Source organism: Bombus pyrosoma, linkage group LG16 (genome assembly GCF_014825855.1).
Source record: "Bombus pyrosoma isolate SC7728 linkage group LG16, ASM1482585v1, whole genome shotgun sequence".
Lineage (NCBI taxonomy): Eukaryota > Metazoa > Arthropoda > Insecta > Hymenoptera > Apidae > Bombus > Bombus pyrosoma.
In genome coordinates, this window is record NC_057785.1 from 1,571,917 (window position 1) to 1,598,733 (window position 26,817).

General features: G+C 38.1%; 1 protein-coding gene and 1 long non-coding RNA gene across 3 annotated transcripts in view; one reads left to right on the forward strand and one right to left on the reverse strand.

The window, feature by feature from the left end:
- The first annotated feature begins 14,128 nt into the window (after window positions 1-14,128).
- The window catches only part of LOC122576293, a 33,149-nt gene continuing 20,460 nt past the window's right edge, over window positions 14,129-26,817 (forward strand). Inside the window, exons 1-2 of the long non-coding RNA XR_006319692.1 lie at window positions 14,129-16,115; window positions 16,556-16,666. This is a non-coding gene — a long non-coding RNA (uncharacterized LOC122576293). The remainder of the gene's footprint in view (window positions 16,116-16,555; window positions 16,667-26,817) is intronic.
- Window positions 19,112-26,817, reverse strand: part of LOC122576292 (forkhead box protein A2-A-like) — a 28,875-nt gene continuing 21,169 nt past the window's right edge. For both annotated transcript variants that reach the window (XM_043746366.1, XM_043746365.1), the window contains one exon: window positions 19,112-20,237. In XM_043746366.1, coding sequence (XP_043602301.1) covers window positions 19,359-20,237 — 879 coding nt within the window. In that variant the 3' untranslated portion in view covers window positions 19,112-19,358. The remainder of the gene's footprint in view (window positions 20,238-26,817) is intronic.

The window sequence follows — 26,817 nt, forward strand, 5'->3', positions numbered from 1 at the left end:
ATCCAAAAAACCCTCGTAAGCCTGCAGAGGCCTGGATAAAAACACGATTTCAAAAGGAAACAAAATATCAACAGGCAGATATTAATCATCGGGAACAATTAAAAGAAGCAATTTAAGGGCAGCATGTACACTTTTCTGACTCACTGTATGTATACACACAACACGCTTTTCGTTAGTCAAATCAATCATCATACGTTGTATAAGCTTCTACTTTCGCCATTTACCCTCGACCTTACGTTTCGCTTCGCCATTAAACTGTAAAATATGTCTATCAATTAAAAAAATAGAGGGATTTAGGGCAGATGGGCAAGTTAATGGATATTTAGCGATGACTTGCAAGCTTTTCACACGTTCCAACATGCTTTTCAAGATCGGTAGACCCCGGATGTTTGTGCGTGTGTGAACAATTTATCTAAGGGTGGAAAATAACAGTATGCAAATATAGTAATTTCCTATTTCTAATGAAATTAATTTACTGTCCGTAAACAGAGGAAAGAATCTAATCTATGTGTAAGCGTACGCATATTTAAGGGTTGCATATTACGCGCATATTCATATATTTTACTTTCTTATTTCAGGTACTTTATTTGCAAGTTTCGGTATATTTTAACTACGCAAACATCCATGCTCTATCTAATTACCTATTCATTATTCCTATTTTATCGGCCATTCCTGTATTTAATTATCGATTATCAGTAACTACGTTTAATTAGAAATAACAGTAATTACATTTGCTTTAGATTAATTGAACAATCGAAAGTGGTAGAGTAAATTCAAGCGTGAGTTACATACATCGCGTGATTTATTCAAACTGATACATATCTGATAAGCTTCTTTATAATCGTCGTATGAATATTCTATCGAATCGCAAGATCATATATAGGGTGTAACATATAGAAACACCGATATCCGAAAGATACTAGTTTGCGTGCGTGATAAATTTCCAAATGTAATTTTCTCTCTTTTTTCGCTACGATCTATAGATCGTTCGCTTCTGTCACTACTATCCGCAATTACCTACGTCCAAGTACACGCGCTTGATAAATTCTTCAAGTACATTTTCTCGAAAACGAAGCATCGCACCATGCAATCCATATTTTTTCGTAAGAAATCGCCTCGTGCTCGCCCGTACGCGTTATTCGGCCGAACCCCGTATAGCCCGGAGCTGTGGAGTCGGCTGGAACACAGTCTCTCACACGGTCGCTCCCTACTTTGTTCGCTGGCTCGTTTGACGGACGGAATTCCTTCGGCGCGGTGGAAACGCGACGTGGACGCGATTCAATTTCGCCTTTAATCCTGGCCCGCGCCTCTCCGCAAACACCTTAACACTTTGACTGCCACGTGGGTCATATATGGCCCATCACGGTCTCTCCTGTGACGCCACGGTGGTCAGTGGTGACCGGAGCGCTCCAACTTCTTACAATTGTAAAAATTGAATGAAAATTGACAGTTAGGGCATTTTGAATATAACCGATAAATAGAAGATACTTTGTAATGAAAAGTGTCCATTGAACGATTAAACATTTTTATTAGAACATCAATAGAAAAGAAATGAGAAGAAATCTTATATCTAACGGTGCACTGTGTTAAAACACTTTAAACATAAATGTGGCTCATCGATACGATCTGGACGATAGCTGGTCACCTTTTTCCTCCGATTCTTAGCAATTTTTGATCCTAATTGTTTAACATTTTTTTTATACCACTTTCTGCAAAATTTTCGTGCCAGGTACGCTTGCCCCTCTTTCTTCTGCATTTCGTGTGGCAATCTTTGTCGAATAAGTATATTTGACTGCTCTGGTGAATGGCTCTATGTAAGGTGCACTGCGAGTGCCATTCTAAAATCTGATACCTTGATTTTTGTTTTTGTTGCTTGTTTAGAGAGTTTCATCGCGTTTGAAATTCATGTATTTAACAATAACTCTGAAGCTAATTTTATATACCACTTGAGGGTTCTTCCACGTGGTGTAGAATATGCTATCATTTGATCCGATAAATCTACAGCACAGTTTCCTCTCTTGTAATCTACACTACCATTGGTTTATCACAAACATAATTTTCTTTGCGGACTTCTACCATTTCAGCCGAATGTTTCGTCGAAATCATAAAAATAATCATAATACTGTTTCAACAATATATTCTGCACGTTTTGCTCACGACGAAATAACGAAAGCGAACGGTTTGTTGAAATAAACGAAGCCTTGTTATGATATGTCGAAGTCAACTGTTACCACGGCGCCATTAAGATAAACGGTCCATTGTGAAAGAATGTTGTCTTACATCATCAGTTTATTATTATTTTGCCATTATATCCTTTGAATAATAAAAATACTCCCGTGGCATCCTCGGCGAAACGTGTGATTTCCACGTGGCAGTCAAAGTGTTAACGGCAGCGTATAATTCATTTGTCCAGCCTCCTGAAACGCTAAAAAATGAACGTTCGCAGATTGTGCGCTCGAGAGCCAGACCGAAGCGAGTCTATCTTTCTTCGAAAGCAAATAAGTTACGCTACAAAAGTAAGAGCAGATGGCTCGATGACACCACAGCCTGCTGAATTAACGCTGCTCTGATTAAAAGAACGAAGAGGCAAAGAGCGAATGTGATTCCGACCAGCGAACAACGATATTTCGTTGAAAAGAAAACACTGAATAGGAGCATGTTGCGAATGGTACCTTGTGTGAGGACGAATAATATGAAGCAATTTTGACACGTCCGTTTTAAGATAGGAGCTTCTCGTCTGAGACCATCTGAGGGCATCTATTATTCGTAAGCAAACATAAGAAAAAGGTAGATAATTATTTGTTTGTACAGAAAGAGAGGAACGACAGGCGGAAATCAGGATTCAAAGAATTAATTAGCGGCGTTTCTGGAAATTCCATTGAGTTAGAGGATAAAAGGGGCTCGGTGTTTCGACACGCAACGGACGCCACGCCGATCCATTCAGCTCTCACGCAAACGACACGTTTCGAGTTTCGACTAATCGCGTTTCCTCTTTCCCTCTCCTCCTTCTGTTCCTTTTTCTCCGCACTGGTCGTCCATCTTCTTTGTGTATTTTCTCCGTGTAGATTGTGGGTACTTTTGGGCCAATTTTGACCCATAGATGAGATATACTGTGGTAGAATTTGTAGTATCCTTCATATTCAAAGTAGAATTCGCTTGCTTTGGAATAGGCTAACGAGTTAGTAAATTCGTTAGAAATGAACTATAGGACCATAGTTTACAAGTCTTGGAATTTTTAAGTAGATTCGCCAAATCGAATACTAATAATTCGAGAATTTCACTTTCGAGTATCCATCGCGAAGCCTAAGGAGCTGAAACGATAATCAAACCTTGTAAAACTTGCAAAACGAATCTGTAAATTCCACAGACATCAAATAAACAAGAAACCCAAAATCGGTTGGAACAAAAAGAAATCGCAAACGCGATCGTCCCAATACTCGTGCAAATCGTTGTAAAACAACGCCACACACAGCCAAACGATCAAACTCTACGAGTCGAATCAGTCTTAACGGCCAAAGTCACCCGAGATTCATCGAACAAGCAAAAATTCCGGCTACGATCGGTTAAAAATGAGAAGAAGCGCTGCCATAATCGGCTGTAAAACAACGTCATACATAGTCAAACCGATAGCGTAAAGGAAATTCCTCTCAACACTCTCCGAGTCACTTTAATCTCATCGAGTAGACATTGGAACTGGATGCCTATCCAGTGATCTCTAGATCGTCGGATCCAGCAGCCTCGGAGAGAGCCGGTCGGATGATTTATCGTCGCCGGGCCTTTGTTGGGTCGAAAAGCTGAGCGAGCGGCCTCGTCGGAGGTGATCAGCCGAAAAACAGGATCGACCTCTTCCAGACAGCGTGGCTCTTGTCCGCCACAGGTGTGCCGCTCTTTCCAGCAGCTTCCTTCCTTCCTCGTCGCTCGAGCCGCCATTACCGCCACCCACACGAACAATTCTCTAAACTCCATTACTTTTTCGGCCGCGGCGAATTGCTCCGACCTGAAACACCTTTTTCTTTCTTGCTCTCGCGCTATTTTCGTCTTTCAACTCTGTTTGTCTGCTCCTTTCTTTCTGTTTCTCTCTTCTGGCTTGTAGATGTGTGCGCCGGTTTGTTGGCTTGGCTTTGATGTTGCTGCCTGTCTGCGCTTGTCTGTCTCTTGGACAACACACAGAGAGAGAGCCAGTGCATGGAACGATACCTGTGATTCCACGCTAACTCGATCATCCTTTTCGAGACCATCCTTTCTCTTCGTTGAATTCCTTGCACGTGTCTTCGTGTCGGGGATAACGAGAAGCTCCCAAGAGAGAGAAAGACAGGTTTCACGAGGTTTGAGTGGGTTTGAGGGGTTGCTTTCACCCCTAAGCGTACCAATGTTTCCCCAATTTAAATGCTACACTTACGACTGGATACTAGTAACTTGACTTGGTCGTTAACAAAGATGTATACTAATTTCTTACTAGATATATGTTTGCTATTTCTATGTAGATTTTTAGATTACTTCGAAATGACGATCAATCTGTATAATTATGATAGTCGTGTTTTGTTGGTAGACTGCGAATTTTAATGAAAAGTTAAAAGATACAGACGTAATATAGAGAAATCTAGAAAATATTTCAAGTATACTCGTTACAATATGTATAGAACGTATCGTGTTTGACAAACTTCATTTCAAGCGAGTTGTTTATCACACATATTACAATCTTTTTAACACAAGTGGATTATGGTAGAAAATTTGAAGAGAACGAGTTCAGAGCTCGTATTATGCTTCATTATGTATTGCTACGAGATTGCTGTTTACTGAAAAAGCATAGATATTTTAATCGTTATTCCGTGACTCGTACGGCTGTCGATTAAATCGATCGTTGGTAGCACGCGTTGCGCAATCCTCTCCGCACAAGCGTGTTGCTCTAATTAAAAATTCACCAAGTACAGTGTTTTTTTTATCGGGAATCGCATTGTTATCGCGCGACTAACTACAGCTTTCTCATAAAATATTTTTCATTTATCGTTGAGAATTGTGGATTTTAATCGCCGAAATAAAAGTAAAGGAACACTAAGATTACACTTAGAATTTATATTAAAATAGTTTTTGAATTATTTAATAAATGATTCACAGGATCTTCGTCGATATACATTTGCACGCGTCTCAGCACGCGTACTGCTAACGGAACAGTTGCCATTCGTCTGTTTTTCGAGAAGCTGCGCACGCATATACTTCCATACACTCATACTCACATACGTGTGTCGCTACTACGCGGCTAACCTAGTCCAGCACATAAAATTATACATATTTCAATATTTATAAATAATAAAAACGTTATTCCTTTATAAATAATATGGAAAACGTTAGGCGAAAACTATCACGGTAAATGCACGCTTCGTTCCTGTAATTAATCCGCTTGCAAATTTTACGTTACGTTCGTATAATACTCTGGGCCGCACACGCTGAATCCCTATCGTTCTTTCTCTCAAACCTCGGCCAACGATCATCTACGCGAATTTTCACGCTTTTCACGCGCTCCATTGTCCAAAGTATCCCTTTCTACAGTCGTCCCCCGGCCGGTGGCCTGATATTTGCTGAATCACAACGCCGGTCTATCGCCTGGCAAAACCGAGCAAAAAACAGGCAATTAAGGAGCAACGAAGATTGCGTGCCAATTCCTTTCAACGAGCGACGCCTCGCTCGCGGGAGGGCCGCCATTCTTCGTTGCCAGCGTCGTTGAACGCCGACAGCCAGCGAGAAATCGCTGAAATCCCAGAAATGCCCGTGTTTCACGCTCACCGATCAACCACCCACCGGATACGTACTCTCTTTCACGCCGCTGCTGTTTGCGCTTGTTTCTGTTCGGTTCGCGCTCTAACCTCGCGTCGGTCGTTTCGTTCGAAGGACGCGATAGCAAGAGAAATTTTATATCGAACATTTCGATTCTACAATTTTCCTTCTATTTCGTTCTTCGTTCCACTCGTTTAAACGTTGCTCATTCCACGAATACTAAATCGTGTAAATCGAATTAACGTGGTTATTAATCGTTCGCATAAGGAAATTAGATATTTTTACGTATTCGTGGGAAGTTTGCAGGGAAAGAAATCTACGAAATGCAGAAAAATATCTCGCTCGAAGCAAAGTGCTCCTTATGATGTTTGCCGAGTGAAATAAATGTATCGCCATTCCCTCAGTTGTGTGTTATAGAAACTTAGAATCGTGTAACTAATTCTACGATAAGAGAAACTGAGAAGATATATACGAAAAGTATACATTGGAAACATGATCCAATTATGACAACTGCTGGTGGTGTTGCTCGGTTCGTGCATCGAATCACCGTCGGTAGCCCGAGACGAGGTGAAAGAGCCCGGCTGGCTGGCTGATTTCGAGCTGGCACGCGATTACTCTTTGTCGTAATTATCGATTCGAGAACGGAAGTGTGCACGCTGCAGCGTCTGGCGATCCTTCGTGAGCTCCCAAAGGTGGATGCTCTTCCAAAGAGAAACGTAACGATGTTTGTGGTGCGAAAATGTGGTTCGTGGCGAATACTCTTCCTTCCAGTTTCATACAATTCGTCGCTTTAGTGGACCACCGGTGGCTCACGAAGGAATCTCAATGTGGTTCGTGGCGAATACTCTTCCTTCGAGTTTCATACAACTCGTCGCTTTAGTGGACCACCGGTGGCTCACGAAGGAATCTCAATGTGGTTCGTGGCGAATACTCTTCCTTCGAGTTTCATACAACTCGTCGCTTTAGTGGACCACCGGTGGCTCACGAAGGAATCTCAACATTTACCATACAAAATTTTTACGTTCGCGCGTTCTATGTGTCACACAATTACTTCCTTTGATACTCGGTTTGTACAGAAGATCGCGTTGCCGATTCTACGAGAACGTTCTTCGTTTGCCGCAGCTTGGGACCAAAATACGTAAACACTTTTTCCTAACAGTAACGTTCAATCGATAGATTTCTAACGACGTGCGACGTAGGTATATTCCTTGATAACAAAATTGATATTATTTAGTTCAATGAAATTAAATTAAGAGCAGAAGTCTCTGCATTTGTTTCTCGCGATCCAAGGGAAGAATAAATCTTAAATCACAAATAATCAAACTTTCGTATGGAACTGCGCCAAATACGAGACTGGACAATACAAACTGTGTATTCAATTTAATTCCATTGCTGCTGTTTTCGTATTTCTGAGAAACAATCCTATACAGGGTGTCTCGTAATAAGCGGACGATATCTAAGCCATGGATTCACCATCTAAAGGTAGTTTTGTGTTTTATGCTCCATCCGATTATCTTCATAGGAGACGCTCTTCGATATTCTTCGAACTTGTCGAAGTCTTCTTTAATTTTATGGCAAATTGTACTTTCCGTAGGTACCCGATATACAGTGTGTGTCTGGGAATAAAAATCCCATGGATACGTGGTAAACTGTATCCCGTAAAGAAGATGAAATGGGACACACGTTGATATGAATTTCCTTCGTCGTTTTTAGGTACCAAATCCGTGTGTTAATTATTATGAAACACCCCGTATAGGGAGAAATTGCAGAAAAGCCAGCATTAAAATATCGAGCTGCATTATCAGCGTGCACGATGATTAATTTAAACCATAGCATCGGGCTGAAATTACTTACGATATATAATTCGATGCTACACACACGTATACCCTTCGGTTATTACTCAAATTAAATAGAAAGATACACATTAATATTAAATCACACGTAATCTGTTACGACAGAACATGATCAACTCGTAATCAGCTTTAATCCTTAATTACAGCCGGCTTTTATCGTCAATTTCATCCTAGAAAGGGCTTTTTACGCCAGACACTCTCTCTTTCTCCGCGAGTCTGTTATTTCAGTGTCGTCAGGAAACGAATTTATGATTTAATAAGACATCGTGCACCCGTAAGCACCGCACGTTGACGTTTCTGATGGATCACATCACGCTCCGTCGTGTACTTTTATTCAGATACACGCCGTTGTCCGCATGATCTATGCAACATTTATCGCGACACGCGATAATTAATTTGCCTGTGAACGTTCCCTCGGACGAATATCGCTACATTGAAATTTTAAAAAGTGGCGATAGTCGCGGCATCTACCATCTAAGCCTTGCAAATTCTGCCGAGAAAAATAATGTAAATTGAACTCGACTCGACAACGAGTCTGCTAGAAAAGCAAAGTTCAAACCTTCGGACGACTACATCAAGACGTAGCACGTTCCGTCAAACTGCATCGAGAAAGAAAAATGATGCAAAACTAACAGATAAATCCCTTTGTATAATCGAGCACACTCTCAACGTTCCACGCTAAACGAATTAATCTACTGTGAGAGCTGCCGTAAGCTAAAACTTAGTGTCGAACGCGTAACACCGAGATCTTCAAACCATCGAACTACACCAGCGAAAGCTAAAACGACGATCACCTTTCACATGGAATATCCCGGGAAAAACAGCAGTCTCAATTACCGCGAGACCCGAGCCCCAAATCTCCACCTCGTTCCCCTGGCATCACAACAAAGCTGAGAGAGGCTGGCCGACACCGGCCGCGAAAGATCATCCGGATAAATGCAAATGAAGGAAGAGTAGCCGGTCCAGACGTTCTCCATTCTTCATGGCGTGTAACGCGTCCGCCGGTCATTCAGCGATATCAATCATCTAAACACAGAGAACCGCGGCACTGTTTTCAAGCGGAAAACAGAGGAAGACTAATAACGAGCGGCATGCTGGCTGGAACCAGAAGGATGAAGAAGATCAGGGACGAAGAAGAAGAAGAGGAGGAAGAAGCAGCAGATTTGAAACAAAAAGGAAAAAGAGAAAAAAAGAAAAAGAAATGAAAAAAAGCAGAGAAGAAGAAGAAGAAGAAGAAGGGTAGCGATCGTCGAGAGGCGGTCCGAAGGTAGTCCTTTTATCAGGGTCTCGGATGAACGCGAACGAAGGCTCGTTAAGTCGTGGCGGCCACGTTCAGCCTTACGCGGCTCGCAAGCAACCGGCCAGACCGAGCTATAATGGCATAAATAATGACCGGTCTCGGTACTTACGCCCGTTTTCTTCCTGCCACTCGACGCACGACCGCCACAGCCTTCTTCTTCGTCGTGTTACTCGTGTTAGTCGTGTTACTCTTCGTCTTCTCCTTTCGTATTCTTCGTATTCTTCGTTATGGTGTTATAGCGGCGAGTCAGCAGAGACGGACAACACGGCTACTGTCACAGGCGAAATTTCATTAATCCACTTTGATCCTGCTACTTTGATCGTTTTAACGCCGGTATTAAGCCAACACCGGGGTAGACGCTGAGACCACGTAACGCTTGCACATTCGGCTACTTCCAACATCTTCCACGCTTTATCATAATTTTTATTCGCGACTAATGTTTCCCTACTAACACGCAATTTCAACATTGACAGTCTCCTTGCAATGCTCTTGGAAGCGGTCAGACGTTCGTAACTTGAAACCTATGAAATTGTAGAAATTTCGCCTGGGTGACAGAATCTGTGCGTGTATATGTACAAGGTGACCCAACTAGGAGCCACTCGGAACGTAGTGAGACAATAACCAGACACAATGAAAGAAACCTTGGCATTTCTCCCTGAACCGTAACTCTGCTTTCAATATGATCGAAGGAATTGAAAAAAAAAACAGATGGCGTCACGATCGATCGATCCACTGCATGGAACGAGACCGATCGCGAGAATTGCCGGTGCTTCGTTTGCCGAACAAAGGGAAAAGGCGGAAGTGAAAGGCGGGCGGGTGGACGATGGAACATGGGAGCCACTGGATCGCGGAAAAGTCAAGCCACTGTGTGGAAAATGATACGTGGCCGCGGAGGCGGGCGTATCAGCGCGATTACGCGGCAACAATGTAATTGAGAACTCGCCACGTTGAAACGCGGGGCACGCCCTACTTCGCGGGACTTTCCAAAATGAATAATGGAAAACGAAGAGAGCGGAAGAGCGTGCTCCGGCCGAGCCGTTTTACGATTCGGTAATTAATTTCGTTTGAGCGGAACAGGGTGTGAAGCATTCCCTCACCAGCCTCTTTATGGGGTTTATATGGCGTACAGGCCCGTTCATAACGCGTGAGATTTCTTTCCAATGAATTGCGAATATGAAAGGAAATGTAGGCAAGAACCGGATACACGGATAACACCGGAACCTACTATTATTTTTCAAACGGTTTACAATTTTCCCGCCTCGCTGCAGCTATCGAGTGACGTCATTCCGGTCAGCGCATAAACGGAATACCATCGACCACCGTGCGTACGTGCTTTCTAAGGTCACGATAATTTTGAAATACGAATTACAAATTTTACAATTACCAATATCGTCTGCATAGATATCCTCTGGTATGAATTACGCTCTTTCTTGTATATATGGCAATATATAAACGAGCTTCTTCCAATTTGCCATCGTGGTGGCAAATATAAACTGTAATATTCATAAAATTGTATACTGAAACAAAATCGGACTCCTGGTTTTGTCCCGCATACAAATGTAGATTATTACAATAGCGTCGAGTTAAACAAAAATCGAAGGAACAGTGAGAGTCGTAACGATGAAAACAAAATATAATAGCAAGCACAACGGAAATATTTGTATTCAAAAATCGTATCACGTATCCAGATTGAACTAAGCTTGGGTATAGCGTATAACTTGTTCAGCCGTGAAGACTGCACTGGTTGGGAATTTAGAGAATCTAAGGGTGAATTCTAAAGTTACATATGTTACTATCCGATTTCAGCCAGGCGACCAAACAAAGTCGTAAATTCGTACTTGTACGTAAAATTGTTATTTTTGCGGATTTTTTTCTCTCAAGAAAAAGAAACATTTAATAAAATGAATATAATAAATTTAATAAAAATATCGCCTGAATAAAGTACGCTTGTAATTTTTGCTCAAGTATATTAATGGCAACGTTATGCCATTTTATTCCCAACACAAAGGATATAACCTAACAAACACGAAGATGGTACCCCGCTGGGAGTAACCATCCACATGCTATGTATATTTAAGTTATAATATTTTGCCAAATGTCCCACTGGACAAATTGTAAAATTACAATAAAATAATAATAAAAAAAAAATTTTATTCCCAGGTTTCATCCCAGTTTTCTGCATGTAGAAGCACGGAGTTCGGTTTATAAGTACGCGGACACTGGTCGATTTTTATTAACGACGTCTGATTGTTCTCGAGAACTGTATTTTATCGTAAGTGTAGCTTCAATTTATTGTAATTAAAACGTAACATGTACATTGTTACATTGAAACGTAAAATGTATTTTTCAATGTTATCGTGATATATTGATTTCCATGTGAATAAAATCACGTGTAACTTCATTTTATTATATTATATGTAAGTCGTAATTAACAGGCAACACGTCAAGTATTAGCAGCGGTTTGAAGACGTTTTAACAGAAACAATTTATCTAGCCAGGCATCAAAGGAGTAATTCAACGGAACGTGAGCAATGTAAATTAAAGCAAAAGCGATAGACGCGTTTCGCGTGAAGTATAAAGTGAAACTTCGTAGCAACAATTATCTCCGTTGGAACTAATCTAGGAGAGCTTCGATGAGAAGCGTTCGAGAAACTGCTACGCAATTTTAAGTTGAAAAGAATACGATTTCTCGTATTCACATTACATGGATAATATTTTTCAAACTGTTTCAAGAACCTCAGAATCTAAAGTTCCGAACTTCGCCATACGTAATCTACAATTCCAGCGAACAGGTACATACGTGATGTTAAACGATAAATAAAAGAAAGAAAGAAAAGAAGAGAACAAATTTCTGGTGCTTTACCACAAGGTATAACTGCGGCGATGTTTTCTTATTTCTTGCTAGTTCTCTGCTAAATAACAGCCTGCTGAAATGTGAAAAAGACATCAACAATGTATAACACGAAATATACACTTACAATTACGATGTAAAAAAAACGTGCAAAGTAAAAAGAAAGGGAAGGCGAGGATGAGAGGGATGGAAGAAAAGAGAAAAACGCGAGAGAAACAGGCGTGTCCGTGAATTAAGTGGAAAAACGTGTCGATTTCACGCACGGCACCGAAATTAAGAGCACAAAGGCCGCGGTTTAAAAGGGGCTTTGTCCTGGCAAATGGGAAACCGTCGTGGACAGGGCATCTAGAGGCAAGGATACGCCGCTGTTATCAATACGATTATACCGTAATCTCGATACCTGCGAGATTTAATAACGAATCTTGATCGTTGGTGGTCCAACCACCCTCTGTGCTATTCTTCTTTTTCTTCCGCCTCTTTTTCTTTCTCTTCCATTTCATCTCTTTCAAGCGTCTGTTATTTTTGCTTTATAGGAAGAGAGAAAGTTGCTACGTAAAATGTAATACCATTCGATATTGGCATTTTAGAATGACCAGGCAATTGGTAATTTTTCATAGAGATCTCGGACGATGCACTTTTGCCTCTTTATGTTTTCCTTGTCTCCTCTACGTTCTACGTACTGATGAAATTAAAATTGAAATATCATCGAAACTAAGCAATTTGCTTCGAGTATTAGGTTGCCCGAAAGGTTCTTTTCGCCGAGAACTGTTTTTTTGCCTTACCAGAGGATAACTAGTGACCACAGTATTGGCGGTAAAGTGATCTGGTGGTTTGTTTACTTTAGAAGAACGAGATAAGGCCCCAAGCGGCAAACGCGTGAAGGACTTTCCGGACGACCTAATATTTCCAAGCTACGATTTCAATCGTATTACGTAGAAACCTAGCAACTGTTAAAATGAGAAAAAATTTGCCAACCCGTAGAACGAATACTTTAAAATTATTGATACTACCGAGCCATAGTTGAAATAATAGAAATCTGATGAAGGTTACTCGCGGCAGACATTCCAACATGGTGGATGCTTTTACGGTTCTGCTAATAATATTACTGCTAATAATATTATTAAAAGCTTCAAAAATTTGGTAAGAAACGAGGCACCTCGCCTTGGCAGATTGTGTAAATTTTTATGACGGTTTAAAGAGCGACGATAGAATTTGTGGAAGATAGACAATCTTTGATGTAGAACGTCTTGACTTTGATGGATGATATTGAAACCAAAATGGCCGAATAATACCAGCACACAGAAACGATAGAAAACTTAAAATTATATTAATTACACTACTCGATAAGCCATTAAAAAACACTGTAAAACAGCAAGAAGAAATAAAGCATTTTTTTTTTTAATTAAAAATCTTCAAACTAAATTCATTCGATTTCGTATTATCTGGGATTGGAGGGTTTTTTTTGTATAACATGGCCCAATTAGAATATTCGTAAATCGTGGAATACAAAAACTTATACGTACAAGAAAAGCAAAACTTATACGTACAAGTTTAGAAAGTAAACGTATACGAAGCACTGAATGCAGAAATAGTGCTGTGCCCGAATATTAATGCGAATAACTGCGGTACATTCGCTTGTTCCTTCAAGAGCATGATATATCTCCGGGAGAAGAGGGAACAGTTTTCAAGAGATTTCACGGTGAGTGTAAATAAGGTATCAAAGATGCTTCGAATGTTTCGCGTCCGGGCAATTATTGCTATTAAAGGAAGAAGTACGGGCTTGCTACTTTCGACCACGAAATTCGTTCTAATTTAATATCCCTGGCCGATAAATCATTCGGAGGTTTCTAATTTGGTAGGAGGCCCTTTGGCCCAAGCCAGAATTGGCCCTTTGTCGGAGCACCGGCCGAAGTGCGAAGAATCCCATTAAACGCCATAAAGAAAGAATTCCTTTTTTCTTTCCCTCCTCTGCCGTACCGCTCCACGACTTTCCCCTTCGATAGTTCTGCTATGGTTATTCCCATATTAATTATCTCGCGCCTCGATCGTCCATTGCAAAAACAATCTAACATCCTTACAGTCTTTGCTTTCTTAATTTTATTTCTTGCCATTTACTTTTCGTCCATTTTATATTTTTAGTTTCTCACATTGGATTTGATTTTTGGCTTGATTATGCAGGATTGAAAGGAAGTTTGTCGAGAAAGTAATATTTGTCTTCTAGGAACGTTAGGTAGTGGAGGTAATTGTAGTGTAATATATATAATAAAGTCTTATATACGTGTGTTCGAGAGATCTTCAAAAAATGAACAATATTTTCCAGATATATATACAATAATTTATTTAACCACGAAGCAATGTTTACATTTACGAGCATCTTCGTGAAAGTACGATCGAGTACATTAATTATATTACGCCTGTAGATCATTTACGAGTACGTTCGCACAATGGATGAACTTCCTTTCAATGGATTCGCACGTGATCCCGTTAAACGAAATTTACGTACCATAAGTCTATAAATAACCTCTGTTCTTAACAAAGAACAATCGAAACCTCTGTTTTAATTTAAGAATAGAAGAAAAAAGAACAGTCTATGTTACTCATAGTTACAATTTGAAGGAATATTCCTTATACATATAGTATATACATATATACCTGATCTTCAATCTGCGCTATTAATTAGAATTATTAATTAAACTTCGATAACAAAGACAAGAAGCAAAATTTTATTTGCAATAACGCTTGATAAAAATTAAACGGGGAAACTACTGGCAGCTACTTACATATCGCATTAAAGTGCAAGAGAAACGTGTGAAATAAAATTTTCTCGCAATTTTCTGCTATACAGAAATTGAAACGAAATAAATATATAAACGGAAAACGTATAAAATTTGTTTTAATCGTAAAACCTTCACTGAACTAATAAAAAATTGTTTTGCATCATTTTGAAACAAAAATGATTTCCTTTGTTTCGGAAGAAGCAAACGTGCCGACTTGTTTATTTCAAGAGCACGAATATATTTCTGAAACTACATTTTCGAGTAAGGCAATTACTTTTAGTATTGATTCTAATTTGATTAATTTCCCCTTCGAATATAATTCACTTTTCTGCATTTTTAATATATCAAAGTTTACACTTTTTGTATTAATTTTTGTTCTCTTTTTTAAGTGCATATAATGGGGACAGTCATTAATGAGGTTATGTTTGGTCAAAGCAGTTTTTGAAGATACACTACCACGCATGACTAATCTTTTAGTTTTTAATTTCGGATCGTATGTATAAAAGAATCCGTTAATTAAAAGTAAAGCGGTAATTGCAGTGGATGAAAAACAAAATATTTAACGCTTAATGAAACACTCATCACGGATGTAGTACAGTGGCTACAAAAAATATTGGTACCATTGTATTTATTAATTAATAAATAACATTTACGTACTGGCGAATTAGATGCAAATATATTAAACTTCAAGTCGTATGAATCGATTTTCGTACGATTGTAGAAATGTGATATTGTGAGAACGAAACGTAGAACTTGATAGAAGAAGGCTTTGTTATCGATACTTCCTGTAGCCATTGTAGCTTTTCAAATTTCGTTCATATATTCGTTCATATAATTACATAAAGAACACCACATCGAACGAAAGATTTACGGGAATGTTACATACCCAGAATTCCTTGTGGTCCAGAAGCCGTGCATCACAAAATTCTTTTCGAATCATCCAAGCACACGCGTAGAACTCACTAATAAAACTTTTACCTATCTTTCAGATATCGAAGAGGAAACGCCTTATCGAGAGCTTCGGAGGATCTTACGTTACGTTAACTAGGCCCGCAATTATGCATATTGGACGATAGAGCGTGACTATAAAGTCAGATTTACACATCACGAACGAACACGAACTAACGTGAACGACAAAACACAACAAATTTGTTAAAAAATACTTAACATTGACAAATACGTAACATTGACAAATTCGTAACACGATGTCGTTAAACTTCCTCGCACTAACTAAACTTGCTTTAATATCGATTATCGATATTCCTTCTTCTCTGATCTGAAGCGTAGCGCGATGCGCAAAAGACGCCCTAAAAGATTATCTTGCGCATCACGCAGTAGTTCACTTAGAAGCTTCTCTCGCATTCGTTTTATTCAATGCGTACACATATAATAATGTAATAATAATTTTTGCATATCAAAGATTATTCATTCGTGTCGGTGTAGTGTGAATAAAATACTTGAATCTTCAGTTAATACAGTTTTTCGTTGCTGGTGATAGTGAGAAATCAAAGTGCGAGATCAAATGTTAGTGAATAGAGAAGGATCGAAGATGAGTTACGTTCGTAAGTAATAAATTTGTTTGCGTTTATAGGCTGCTACGAAAATGTTGTCACTCTTAATAACAAAGCTATTCTTATTAAAGTAAAATTCTACCAAATCTATTCGTAAAGTTACTGTATTTTGTACCAAGAAGGATGATAAAATACTTTAGTCTTGTCACTGTGTGTGGACGACTATGCATACATACATAGGTTACTGTAATCGCCAAACACAATACAAGGATACAATTTATTTTAATAAAAATGTATTTTATTAATAATATTTATATTAATATTGATTAGTTGGTATTAATATTTTTATTAACATATTTTAATAAAATATCTCTTTTATAAAGTATTCAAAGACATTCGTGAATGACTGTATTTAGTACTTACATATCCTTCGTTTATGTCCATTTGCATTCATTCGTATTCACTATAATTCGTTCGTGTTCGTTCGTCAGGTGCAGAGCCGGCTTTAGAAGCTACGAATATAAGAGCTACAAAGTTGCCAATTCTCACGCGTTCAATGTTCCTCCTTCGGCCATATTGAAGAACACTTCCGTTGCTCGAAGGTATGTGGTTTTCAAAATATGAGGTTTGATCAAATAATACTAAGAACATTGTTTCTTTTCAAAATTTAATATTGATATATCTATCTCATCGATGTTAAATTATAGCAGAGACGTAATTGAGTAGCATTATTATTTGTTAAGTTATTCAAAAATTAATTATGACTTCGATTATTTTAGATTTTTAAGTACAGTTAATTTGTGAATAATTGTTTGAAAACTTGCTTCTATCGAAACTTGCCAAAACTTCATTTATTGGTACAGAATTTTATTCAACTCGATTTTATGTTTAGTAGATATTAGTCTAATAAATATTTCTTGTACTCTAATTTCACTCGAATTCTTAATATTGTTTGATCAGTTCTCGTGTGATACACATATCTAGCCCTAAGGAATTTTTACTTTCTCGGTTATTTTAAATTATTCGCAAGAACCGAGAACCTGTAATTACACGCTTAATTATCGTTATGTATTAAGTATTTTGAAGTATCCTAAGAATAGTCAGGTATAATAGTTCCTCGTACTCGAGTACTTCCCTAATTTTAATACTTTCACTCGAGCATCTCTAGTTATTGTTTATTCTTAACATTGGTATATTTCTCAATGTTTTTCTAAATAGTACGATATTTCGTGTTACATTAGAACACATTTCTTCTTTTATTCTTTAAATCGTATTTCGTGTTTCTATAAAACACCTTATTGTACGTTTCAACTTGCTACTTTAATATTATCTTCTTTTCTTATTCTTTTTTTAAATGCCTTCGAGAACTTCGCAGGTCAATGTACATACATATTTCGTTAATTAATGGTTTTCTTTTCTTCCTTGTGCTTATATAAGATTCCTCGTTGTAAAACGAATACAAAATGTTACAATGATATACAGGCAAATGTCCATGTCGTTGCTTGTTAAATGCAAATACGTTGTTAAACGTTAAATATATTATTATGCTCGATTTATCGTTATTTATAAGGTGTTCGAAAATTATTTGACAAATCATGCTCATTTTTGTCAAATAACTATTGCGATAAATTTCTTTAATTCACTAATTTTTTGTTTCATATATTCTTCCCTCGAAGAATTTACACGATAAGGTTAGAATTAAGAAAAAGAAGAATAGAAAAGAGTAAGAGAAATTTTGAAACCTAGAAAAAATATAACGTTTGTATTTCTTTTTATTCTCAAATTCCTTTTTACTTCTTTTATTCTTTGAATAACATAGTGGAATGTTATTACATAAGCCAAAAAAATATATTTTCACTGCACATGACGCAGTTACACGCAGGGTAACCAACCCGTAAACAAAAATACTACATAGTTCAATAATCACCTATTTTTATTATTTAATTTGTCAAATAATTATCGAACACCATATTGCATTCCTTTGCGTTATCACTAATCGATTTTATCATTTTCGTTAAATTACGTTTAATATTGATACGTTCACTTCCATCATCTCTTCAAATATTTTTCACTCCAAGAAACTTTTAAGTTCCATTGAAAAGAGAAAGAAAAGACTATTGGTAGTGCCCTGATAAAACGAGTCACTGATCTAAACATTAATTTTTAAACATTTAAATGCGTCACATTGATATAATTTTGTTTTACAGATATATTTGAATTTGATATATCTTTTAAGCCTGGAAATCTGATAAAAATATTATTATTTGAAACAGTCACATGAATCTAAAATAAATGTAATTTACTTTCAATAAATAAGGAAAACAGATCTGAAAAATGAATTTCAAACTTCTTTGATATAATTTCTCGTCACTTAAGCACTAACGCAATTTCATTTGAATATTTAAATTGAGACACTTATCTTCTCATGGAAATAAATTACGTCGTCTACTGTAGTTTCCAATTTCGAAGAGTGTTTTAAAAATCGTTAAATAGCGACCAATATCTATACGAGTTTATTGTACATTTATAACTTTCAAAATTTTCACATATTTCTTTAGAAAGTAACCTCTTACTTTGCCTATTCAATTAGTTTATCCATTGTTTCTAATTAACCAGTCGAATATTAATAATCCATAACAAGAATTTAGATAAGTTACATAGATTAAGAATCATTTCAAAAGTTTTTACTAACGTGCATATAAACGTTTAATTTTAATAAAATACCTCATTAGTCTGATCGCTACGACGATTTTGCTCAAACGACGCGTAAAGCACTTCTAGTTAATTAAAAAGCACAAATAATACCAGTTTCACAATTCTGCTAGATTCAGATATTTATCTTCACTTTTGAAGCGTCACTCGAACCACGCTAACTCACTTGCTCGGTTTCAGACTTAAAGTCATTCCACGCAAAAACTGTAGCACCAATAATTTTCGAAAAAGTGAATATTTAACACAATTAATAAATTAATTTCCACTTCAAAATTAACTATGTCTGTTTCAAACAAAATTAACGCGAAAATGTTGCGAATTTTCTAAAAAAAAAAAAAAAAACCAGGGGGGAAAGAACACAAAGTAATATTACAATTTTTTAATGAAATTTCCGAGCTTAACACCACCAGAAGCCTTTTCTTCCAAAACTTCCTCGCAAAAACACGGGAAAACCCAGGAACAGGATGAACGATTCGCCAGTCATAGTCACCAGAATGACCACTAGCGTCGCCAAGCGGCGATCGTCACGCTATTAGGGTCCCCGTTCGAATCATCCACTAGATGCACGTTGATCTAGTAAATTCAAGTAGCCGTCTCGTACGGAACCTTGTTAGCAGTGAGACCAAACGAAAAACCCGCATAAAGCGGCCTGGGAACCAGAAGATGACCGGAAGACCTCTTCTCGTCTTCCGAATTACTAGAAATCTGTTCATCGTCGGGCGCAATGATATTTTCGATGGTGAACGGTTTCTTCTTCTTCTTCTGTTCGGGCTGGATGCTCGTCTGACTGGAGATACCAGCCTCTAACACGGGACAACGAACTTTACTGTCGGTGGACTCGACAGTGGAGCCTCTCGTGGTCTCCAGGAAGACCCTCGAGTCAGTCTTTTCGGGAACACTGGTCTCCGTAGTTCCAGCGCAGATCTGCCTGCTCTCTGGAATGTCTGTCTGAAAGTAGGACAGCTGAGAGACGTACGGAGACACCTGGAACCCGGGGAAGCTCCAGCTTCCGGTTTGCAACAAATTGTTCTCATAACCACGGAGGATCTCGTCGGTCCCGGCGAGTCTCTGTCGAACTTCTGGCGACAGAAGATAATAGCTGGAGCTGGTCTCCGGTGTCGTAAAGCCTGGAGAACTGTTGCCACCGGATGCCATCGTTAGACGACGCTCTTGCAGCTCCCAGCGGAGCAAATCGTCACGAAGACGATGCAGATTGGCAACGGTCAAGCTGCTGGTTTGTGCGTTCGGGTTTATCGATAGTACAGGCGAGGATTCGGAGTGAGGAGGTGGCATGGCGGACGCCAGGGCTTGGAGCTCGGATTTTAGCAGCTCTTTGTCGGGCTTGTGCAGCTTGAAACGCTTCCTACGGCGAAGGAGGGACCCGTTCTCGAACATGGACAGCGCTGCCGGGTGCAGAGCCCAGTACGCGCCCTTGCCAGGTCGATGGGGTCCCCGTGGCACCTGCAACCAGAAGTTTCCGGGATACAGAGAATTGTTTGAAGATGTTTCACGAATTTTTTCCTCAAATAAAAAGGAACCTCGGTCATTGTTAACAAATTATTATCAAGAATTCTCTCACGACCCGACAATATCCAATTATATACAAAGAACGTGGCAACACACAAGCAATTACCATTTAATTCCCCTATTAAGAAATTCATTTATTAAAATTAAATGGTTAACGAGTTTTAAATAAAATATGAACATGGGATGTGTTAAGATACTATGGATTTTATTAATAGCAAACAACTTGCTATCTCACAGTGTGTTCTCTCCTTATTCATACATGATTCAAGTCATGTTAATATTGCTTATTCGAGATTATGTTTATTCAAAGAGCAGAAGAGTTTTTGCTAATTATGCGGAATATTTCTGCGGCCTTGAAATACGTTATGTCAAGGTCAACATTTTGACTCGTAATATCTGTTTCCCATATAGCGGGAAAAGTATAAATGACAAAAATGGGCATTAAATACCGTTAACCAAACTAACTTGAATAAGTTTGTTAAAAAATAAGAGGCAAATCAAGTATGATGCACAAGGATTTGTATCGCATCACTATGCTGAATTACCACATTTTTCACTAGGCGTGTAATGTTATATAAACAAGAAATAGCGTATAATGCAGATTTCTATTCGCTGGTGTAACTCGTTAGAGGCGAGCTTACCGTGTACATGCGGCTATTTAATTAACATAAATGCATATATGTAGAACGTTTCGTATCTATCTGGAGGAAACAATATTTCACGCGCAGGTACGCGCAATATGTATGTTTGCACTCTGTTGCAAATTAACAAACGCATGAAAATTAATACCTTCTTGTGAATACTAATCAGAATTACTTGCTTTAATGAAACCGAGAAAGAAACGTACAGAGTAAATGAAGAGAGTATGGAGGAAAACCATTTTATAACACGTTCTGTTTATGACAACTGGCAATGCAAAATCAAATCACAATGATCATAATATTCAAACTGTCTCGACAAAATAGCATTCAACATTTGGTATATACCTAGTGATCAAAAACGGAGTATGTCCATTTTGTATTGGAACAAGGGACGAAGATTTCATGATAAATATCATTGTCTTTTATGACGACCAAGTGACGTATAAACTTCATTCTATGAACAATACAGTTAAATTGATCGAACGTTGTCTCTTCTTTAGTGGATGAAAATATTAATTTTCTCGCCAATGCTATTTTATGACACTCCCTGTTTTCCCCTTGTCGCTCAGATGTATAGAGCATACCAAAGTTTACGACAGCCAGTATAATTTAATTTCGTTCAGTTAATTTAATTTCAATTTATACACGGGAAAACCCTATTAGAATATACATTATTGCATCGCTTAATCACAAGTTGTGATTTAATTATGAATTAAGGCAAGGTTCGGTACAAAAAGTTAGTTGCTCGACAAGTTTGAGGAAATACCGGATATGCCACTTTTTCCGTCAAACTGTATCGATAGCATTCTCTAAGGAAAAATAAGAAAAGAAATATTATATAATCGTAAACGCTCAACGATTTTTATTTCGTACGATACCTGCTTTTACGAGATTCTAGTAGAAATATCTACTTGTTCATAATTTCAGGATTTTTAGTTCAGATGCTACGTCCAAGTCAGCACCATACACAATCTAAACGTATATATATCGTCGCCCTAATTAATCTGAACTGTCCTAGCTGAAAAGACTGTAATCGAACAATCTAAATACGTTTGGTTGGTACAAAGAATGCAAATTCACGATAATATAACGAGAATTCTACCTAGAAAGCAACAAACGTTCAGTTGCTTGTAAGTCCTCGCTTCATACGATGATAACTTGGCAAATTTTGAACTCAGCTTCTTCTGTTTACCAATTAGTGGGCACAGTACAGTTAAGAACTATTGGGTTGGCAACTATGTGGTTGCGGATTTTGTCATTAGATGGCGCTGACAAAATCCACAATCACATAGTTGCCAACCCAATAGAGCGACGATACGTGTCGACTCGAATGCGCATCGTGTTAAATGCTTCATTGAAAAGTTCAGCTCTAGTGTGGTACCTGGACTGCGAAATATTCGACTAGAATAACGCTTTTTAGGGGTTTTTGAGGTCGCTAGAGCCAAAAATGAGGGTCGTATTTAGGGAAATGAGGCAAGTAATTTTCAATAGAAGATTGTAGTCAACCTGTGGATGTGCCATTAGGTTTGTATTATATTTTATTTTCCACGAGATGGCTAGGCCGTGATCATACAGACGCCGCTGAAAGCATTTGTAAGCGTTGGCATTATGGCTGTGCCATCGTTTGCTTTGCCGCTTACCACTTACCGCTCTGTATGATCACGGCTTTACGCGGATTTCTACAGGTAAGACGTTCGACCGGAGAATTTCCAAACTGTGAAAAATGATCCTCGTTTTTTAAGACACGTTCACGTAACAAATTTTACGGTTCCGATACTATCCGAAAGTTATAACAAAAATATGAAATGAGCTTCTGATAGCTCAGACGTAGACTTTGTTGTTTGATGTCGCGTAAGAGTAGATCGTCGGTTCACGTTGTAATTCCATTTCGAAATGTTGCACGCGATTTTGCGAAATTACCAACGCAGGACTGACATCTCTTGCATTACGAATATCTGTTCAACTTTACACAAAACGCTCTGAGATGCTTTCTGCCTGAGTTTTAGAGATAACAAGTCGACTAATTGACTAACAAACTGAGATGTATTCTAGTCGAAAGAACAATAGCAAGTAAGAATATGAAGTAAGAAAATGTTGATGAGTATTGGCCGTTCTCCATCAACGGTAACAGTGGACTGCAAAAGATGCTAAATTTTGTGGCGGTTCCTTAGGATTATTATGGGCCTGAGTTAATATGTCTTGACAGCTGGTGGTCATCTTGATCGAGTGATGGATTATGTTTTATGACAAGATTACGGGTGTAACAGCTGTTATTATTTGTTACTACTGATTTTGTTTATCATCTGACCGTGAGATAGCCTTTCTTTGTACTGATTGCATTTATTTTAAGAATAACTAAAATATTCTGTCAAACTGACCGCTCACGGTAGGCAAGCAGAGTACAAATTTTTCTCAGAAAATAAAAGAGCAAACTAAAAGTAAATACCGAAAAATATATTGTATGCATGTTTTAGGAAAAGTCAAAAATTATGAAGCGATATGATAAAGTTTAAATATGGTTAAATTTGTTAAGGTTAGTGTTAACGTCACGAATCCTTTGTGTCAACTTTTGATCATTATCAATATAACTTCCTGACGCAAAGTAAGAATCCATATCTGATGATCTTCATGACCGAGGAATTAATTCTCCTAGACTTGTCCATCGGTGATAGTCGTTTAACTATTGCCGGATTACTTCAATAAATGAACGATCAGGTAAACATAAGACTTTGTGGGAACGCGTTCTTACGTTGTGTCGACGAAACTTTCAAGGGCCTATACGCTTATATAGCATTCTTCTTAACTTTGCTTGCAAAATATGCTGGTAAAGTTTGTGAGGAAAAAACTGGGACGCCCTGTATATCGAAAAATGTAATCGCCAGGATGCGCACCAAGAAGATCGTATTTCATGTATGAAGTCTCTAGTAAGGACATTGATGTTGAAATTCTCGACGATTTGAGCACAGTCTATAGAGCCATTGAATACTTTATGAGCAAATAGGAATTGAGTTATTCTTCTACATTGCGATGATGTAAGTCCAAGATCAACAAGTTAATCAACAAGTTAATAAACAAGTTATGGACCGATAATCGTACGACACGTAGAAGACAACTGTCTATCGCAATATTTACCGGCTATACGCAAAAGTCTGTGCTGAACCCTCTCAAGAAGAGCAACATGAGTGGCGACATATGGTGGCCAAATTATGAGTCGATATTCCAATATGAAAAACCTTAAAGCGTTTATTTTTCGAAGGAACTTGGCCTAAAAGAAGGGACTTTTAGTATTCAATTATTAGGTTGGCAACTAAGTGATGGCGGATTTTGTCATTAGGTGGCACTCAGTTGCCAACCTAATAGATTCAATGCCTTGCAGCTGTAGAGTTAGACGTTCAGTATAAACGTTAAGTAGGTGGAAATAATAATAGCGAGATATTGAACTAAAGGAGGTGAGCCCGTGATCATTGAGAGAGGAATTAAATCAGTAGACTAATATCTATGTATTTATGTAAATTTTAAGTATGCAGAAATAAAGGTTTGAAAGAATCTTATTGTGAACTGCTATTATTTGACGAGTAATCATAGACAATGGGAAGGAAACAGTGAATTTCTATTGTATCAGCTGTATATCGTCTGACAGTGTGAGATAAACAAAAGTCTACCGTTTTTGCCTCTGTTTATCGAAATATTGAAAGAGCACTCGAATCTGGTGAATGTTTTAACCCGCTTGCAAAATACTCGAGCTCGTCACTAGCAATGTCAGTTATGCTGATTGACAGCTGCATTCATTATGCTCACATCGCGTGAAGATTTGTTTGATGACGCCACTATTCAATTTGTTTCGACATGCTTTTGCAAATAAAGAAACCGTAATATGTTCCGTCTAATTTACGTGTCTCTTATCGATGAACATCGACTATAAAAAAAAGCAAGTGAAATATAATTGCCTCGCTATCTGCTACGTCGACACGTCCAGCGATGTTTCAACGAAGGAAAATGTTCAATGTTATGCATTAGGTTTAGCCGAAGAACCACTTCTAAATTTCTAGATTCTTAACAGGAAAATTAACAGGAAGCTTCTCAAATATTTGTAAAATATTATTATTCGTAATAACAAAAATCAGCTTTATTATATATTCTCTTTATAAGTTCATATTAATTTCCTATTATTTAATTACCAAGATAGAGTACACTCTTTCCATGAAATTTCATTAATTTAAATACGAATTACGATCGATTACCAGATTCTTCAAATATCTATGGATTTCGTATCTTCTTGGCTGCTAACCTCCAAAATGCACATAATTTTTTTTCACCTAAGTTACCGCATAGAGTTACATGTTTTTCATAGTTAGAATGTCCCGAATACTTCAGCGTGAAAAGGCACCTCTTCGTTACAATTTGTATCGTCTTCGTCGTAACGAAACCGTTTCATTGCATCGATACGTTTAATATTGGCTTGGCAACTAAGTGATTGCGGATTTTGTCAATACCACCTAATGACAAAAGCCGCAATCACTTAGTTGCCAACCTAATATATCCGATGCTGTTGTCAGCATCGGAGGAATCTACGTGCTTCGGATAATTTTCAATACGGTGTTTTCGTTTGTTATCGTATGGCTTTTCCAGCACCGTGTCGTAGTTACGCCACCTTCCAGTGTTTTAATTACATCGTATCTTGTTCCGGTAGCTGCAACGCTATTAGTTTCATACTAAACTCTCATAATGAAAGTTCACTCGGTCGAATAAAGGAACGAGTACATGGCGTACGAACGCTGATAAAGTTTGTACGTATTTGAAACGGAGAAAGGCTTAGGTTAGTGGAAAATGTTACGCGCCGATGATAGAACGTTCGAACGTTGCAGTGTTCGGGTAAAGGTGCTCTGTCCTACTTTAACAATTTACCGACCGATAGCCTATTAATCGGTTTCTGTCATCGACGCTTACCAACCGATAGCCGATTAATCGGTTTTTTGTCGCCAACAATCTTTTTCATTATTTGAGCAGTAATTTGTTATTTAGTACTAAGGTACCTTGCTCAATTGCGTCAGTTACGTTGATTTGTAAGCTCCCACAATTTTATACCGATTTGAAAAACTTACCGTTCACGATGAACAAAAAGAATGTTATTGAAGAGTCTAAACCGAAACAGAGCCGGCGCCAGGGAGAATCTGCGCCTGAGATGCCGGTCGGACGTGCGTATGCTGTTGAATCGCTGGCGGTCGGTAAAGTGTTAATACGAAGCTGAATGAGTATCGCACGCGTTAATACGTATGTTGCGTATAGCGAAATCAGAGTGGACACGCGTTGTATGGAGCGTTGAAAGGAAAGAAAGAAATAGGTATACTTGGAAAGTTAGAAAAAGGCGCGGTGGTGTTGGAAAAATCGCAAAAACCTACAACATCGGAAGATGTATAATTAATGAACATGAAAAACAGGAACCTGTAATTGAAAATTACACAAGTGTTTCAACAAGTGGAAAAACTTGAATGGAATTGTGAAATAAATACCCACGGTCTGCTGTATAGTAATAGCTTTCTTAGAACGGCAATAAAGAACAGAAACGCGTAAATGAAAATTACTCGACTGTTTCAAGATATGTATGTACATATATATACATACATATACATACATATCTTATCATATCTCATATATATATATATGTCGAATTATTATTAGAGTTTTGTGTTGAATCATCATTTGAATTATGGGCGCGTATTAATTCTTCATTTGGATTTACCATTGTTTAACTTAACTAAATTATATTACACTTAAATTGTTTAACACGAACAGATATAACTTTTACAAGGTTTAACAACAAATTAGTTTAACGAACGCTTTTAACAATATTCTTGGGTTCAAACGAATCCACG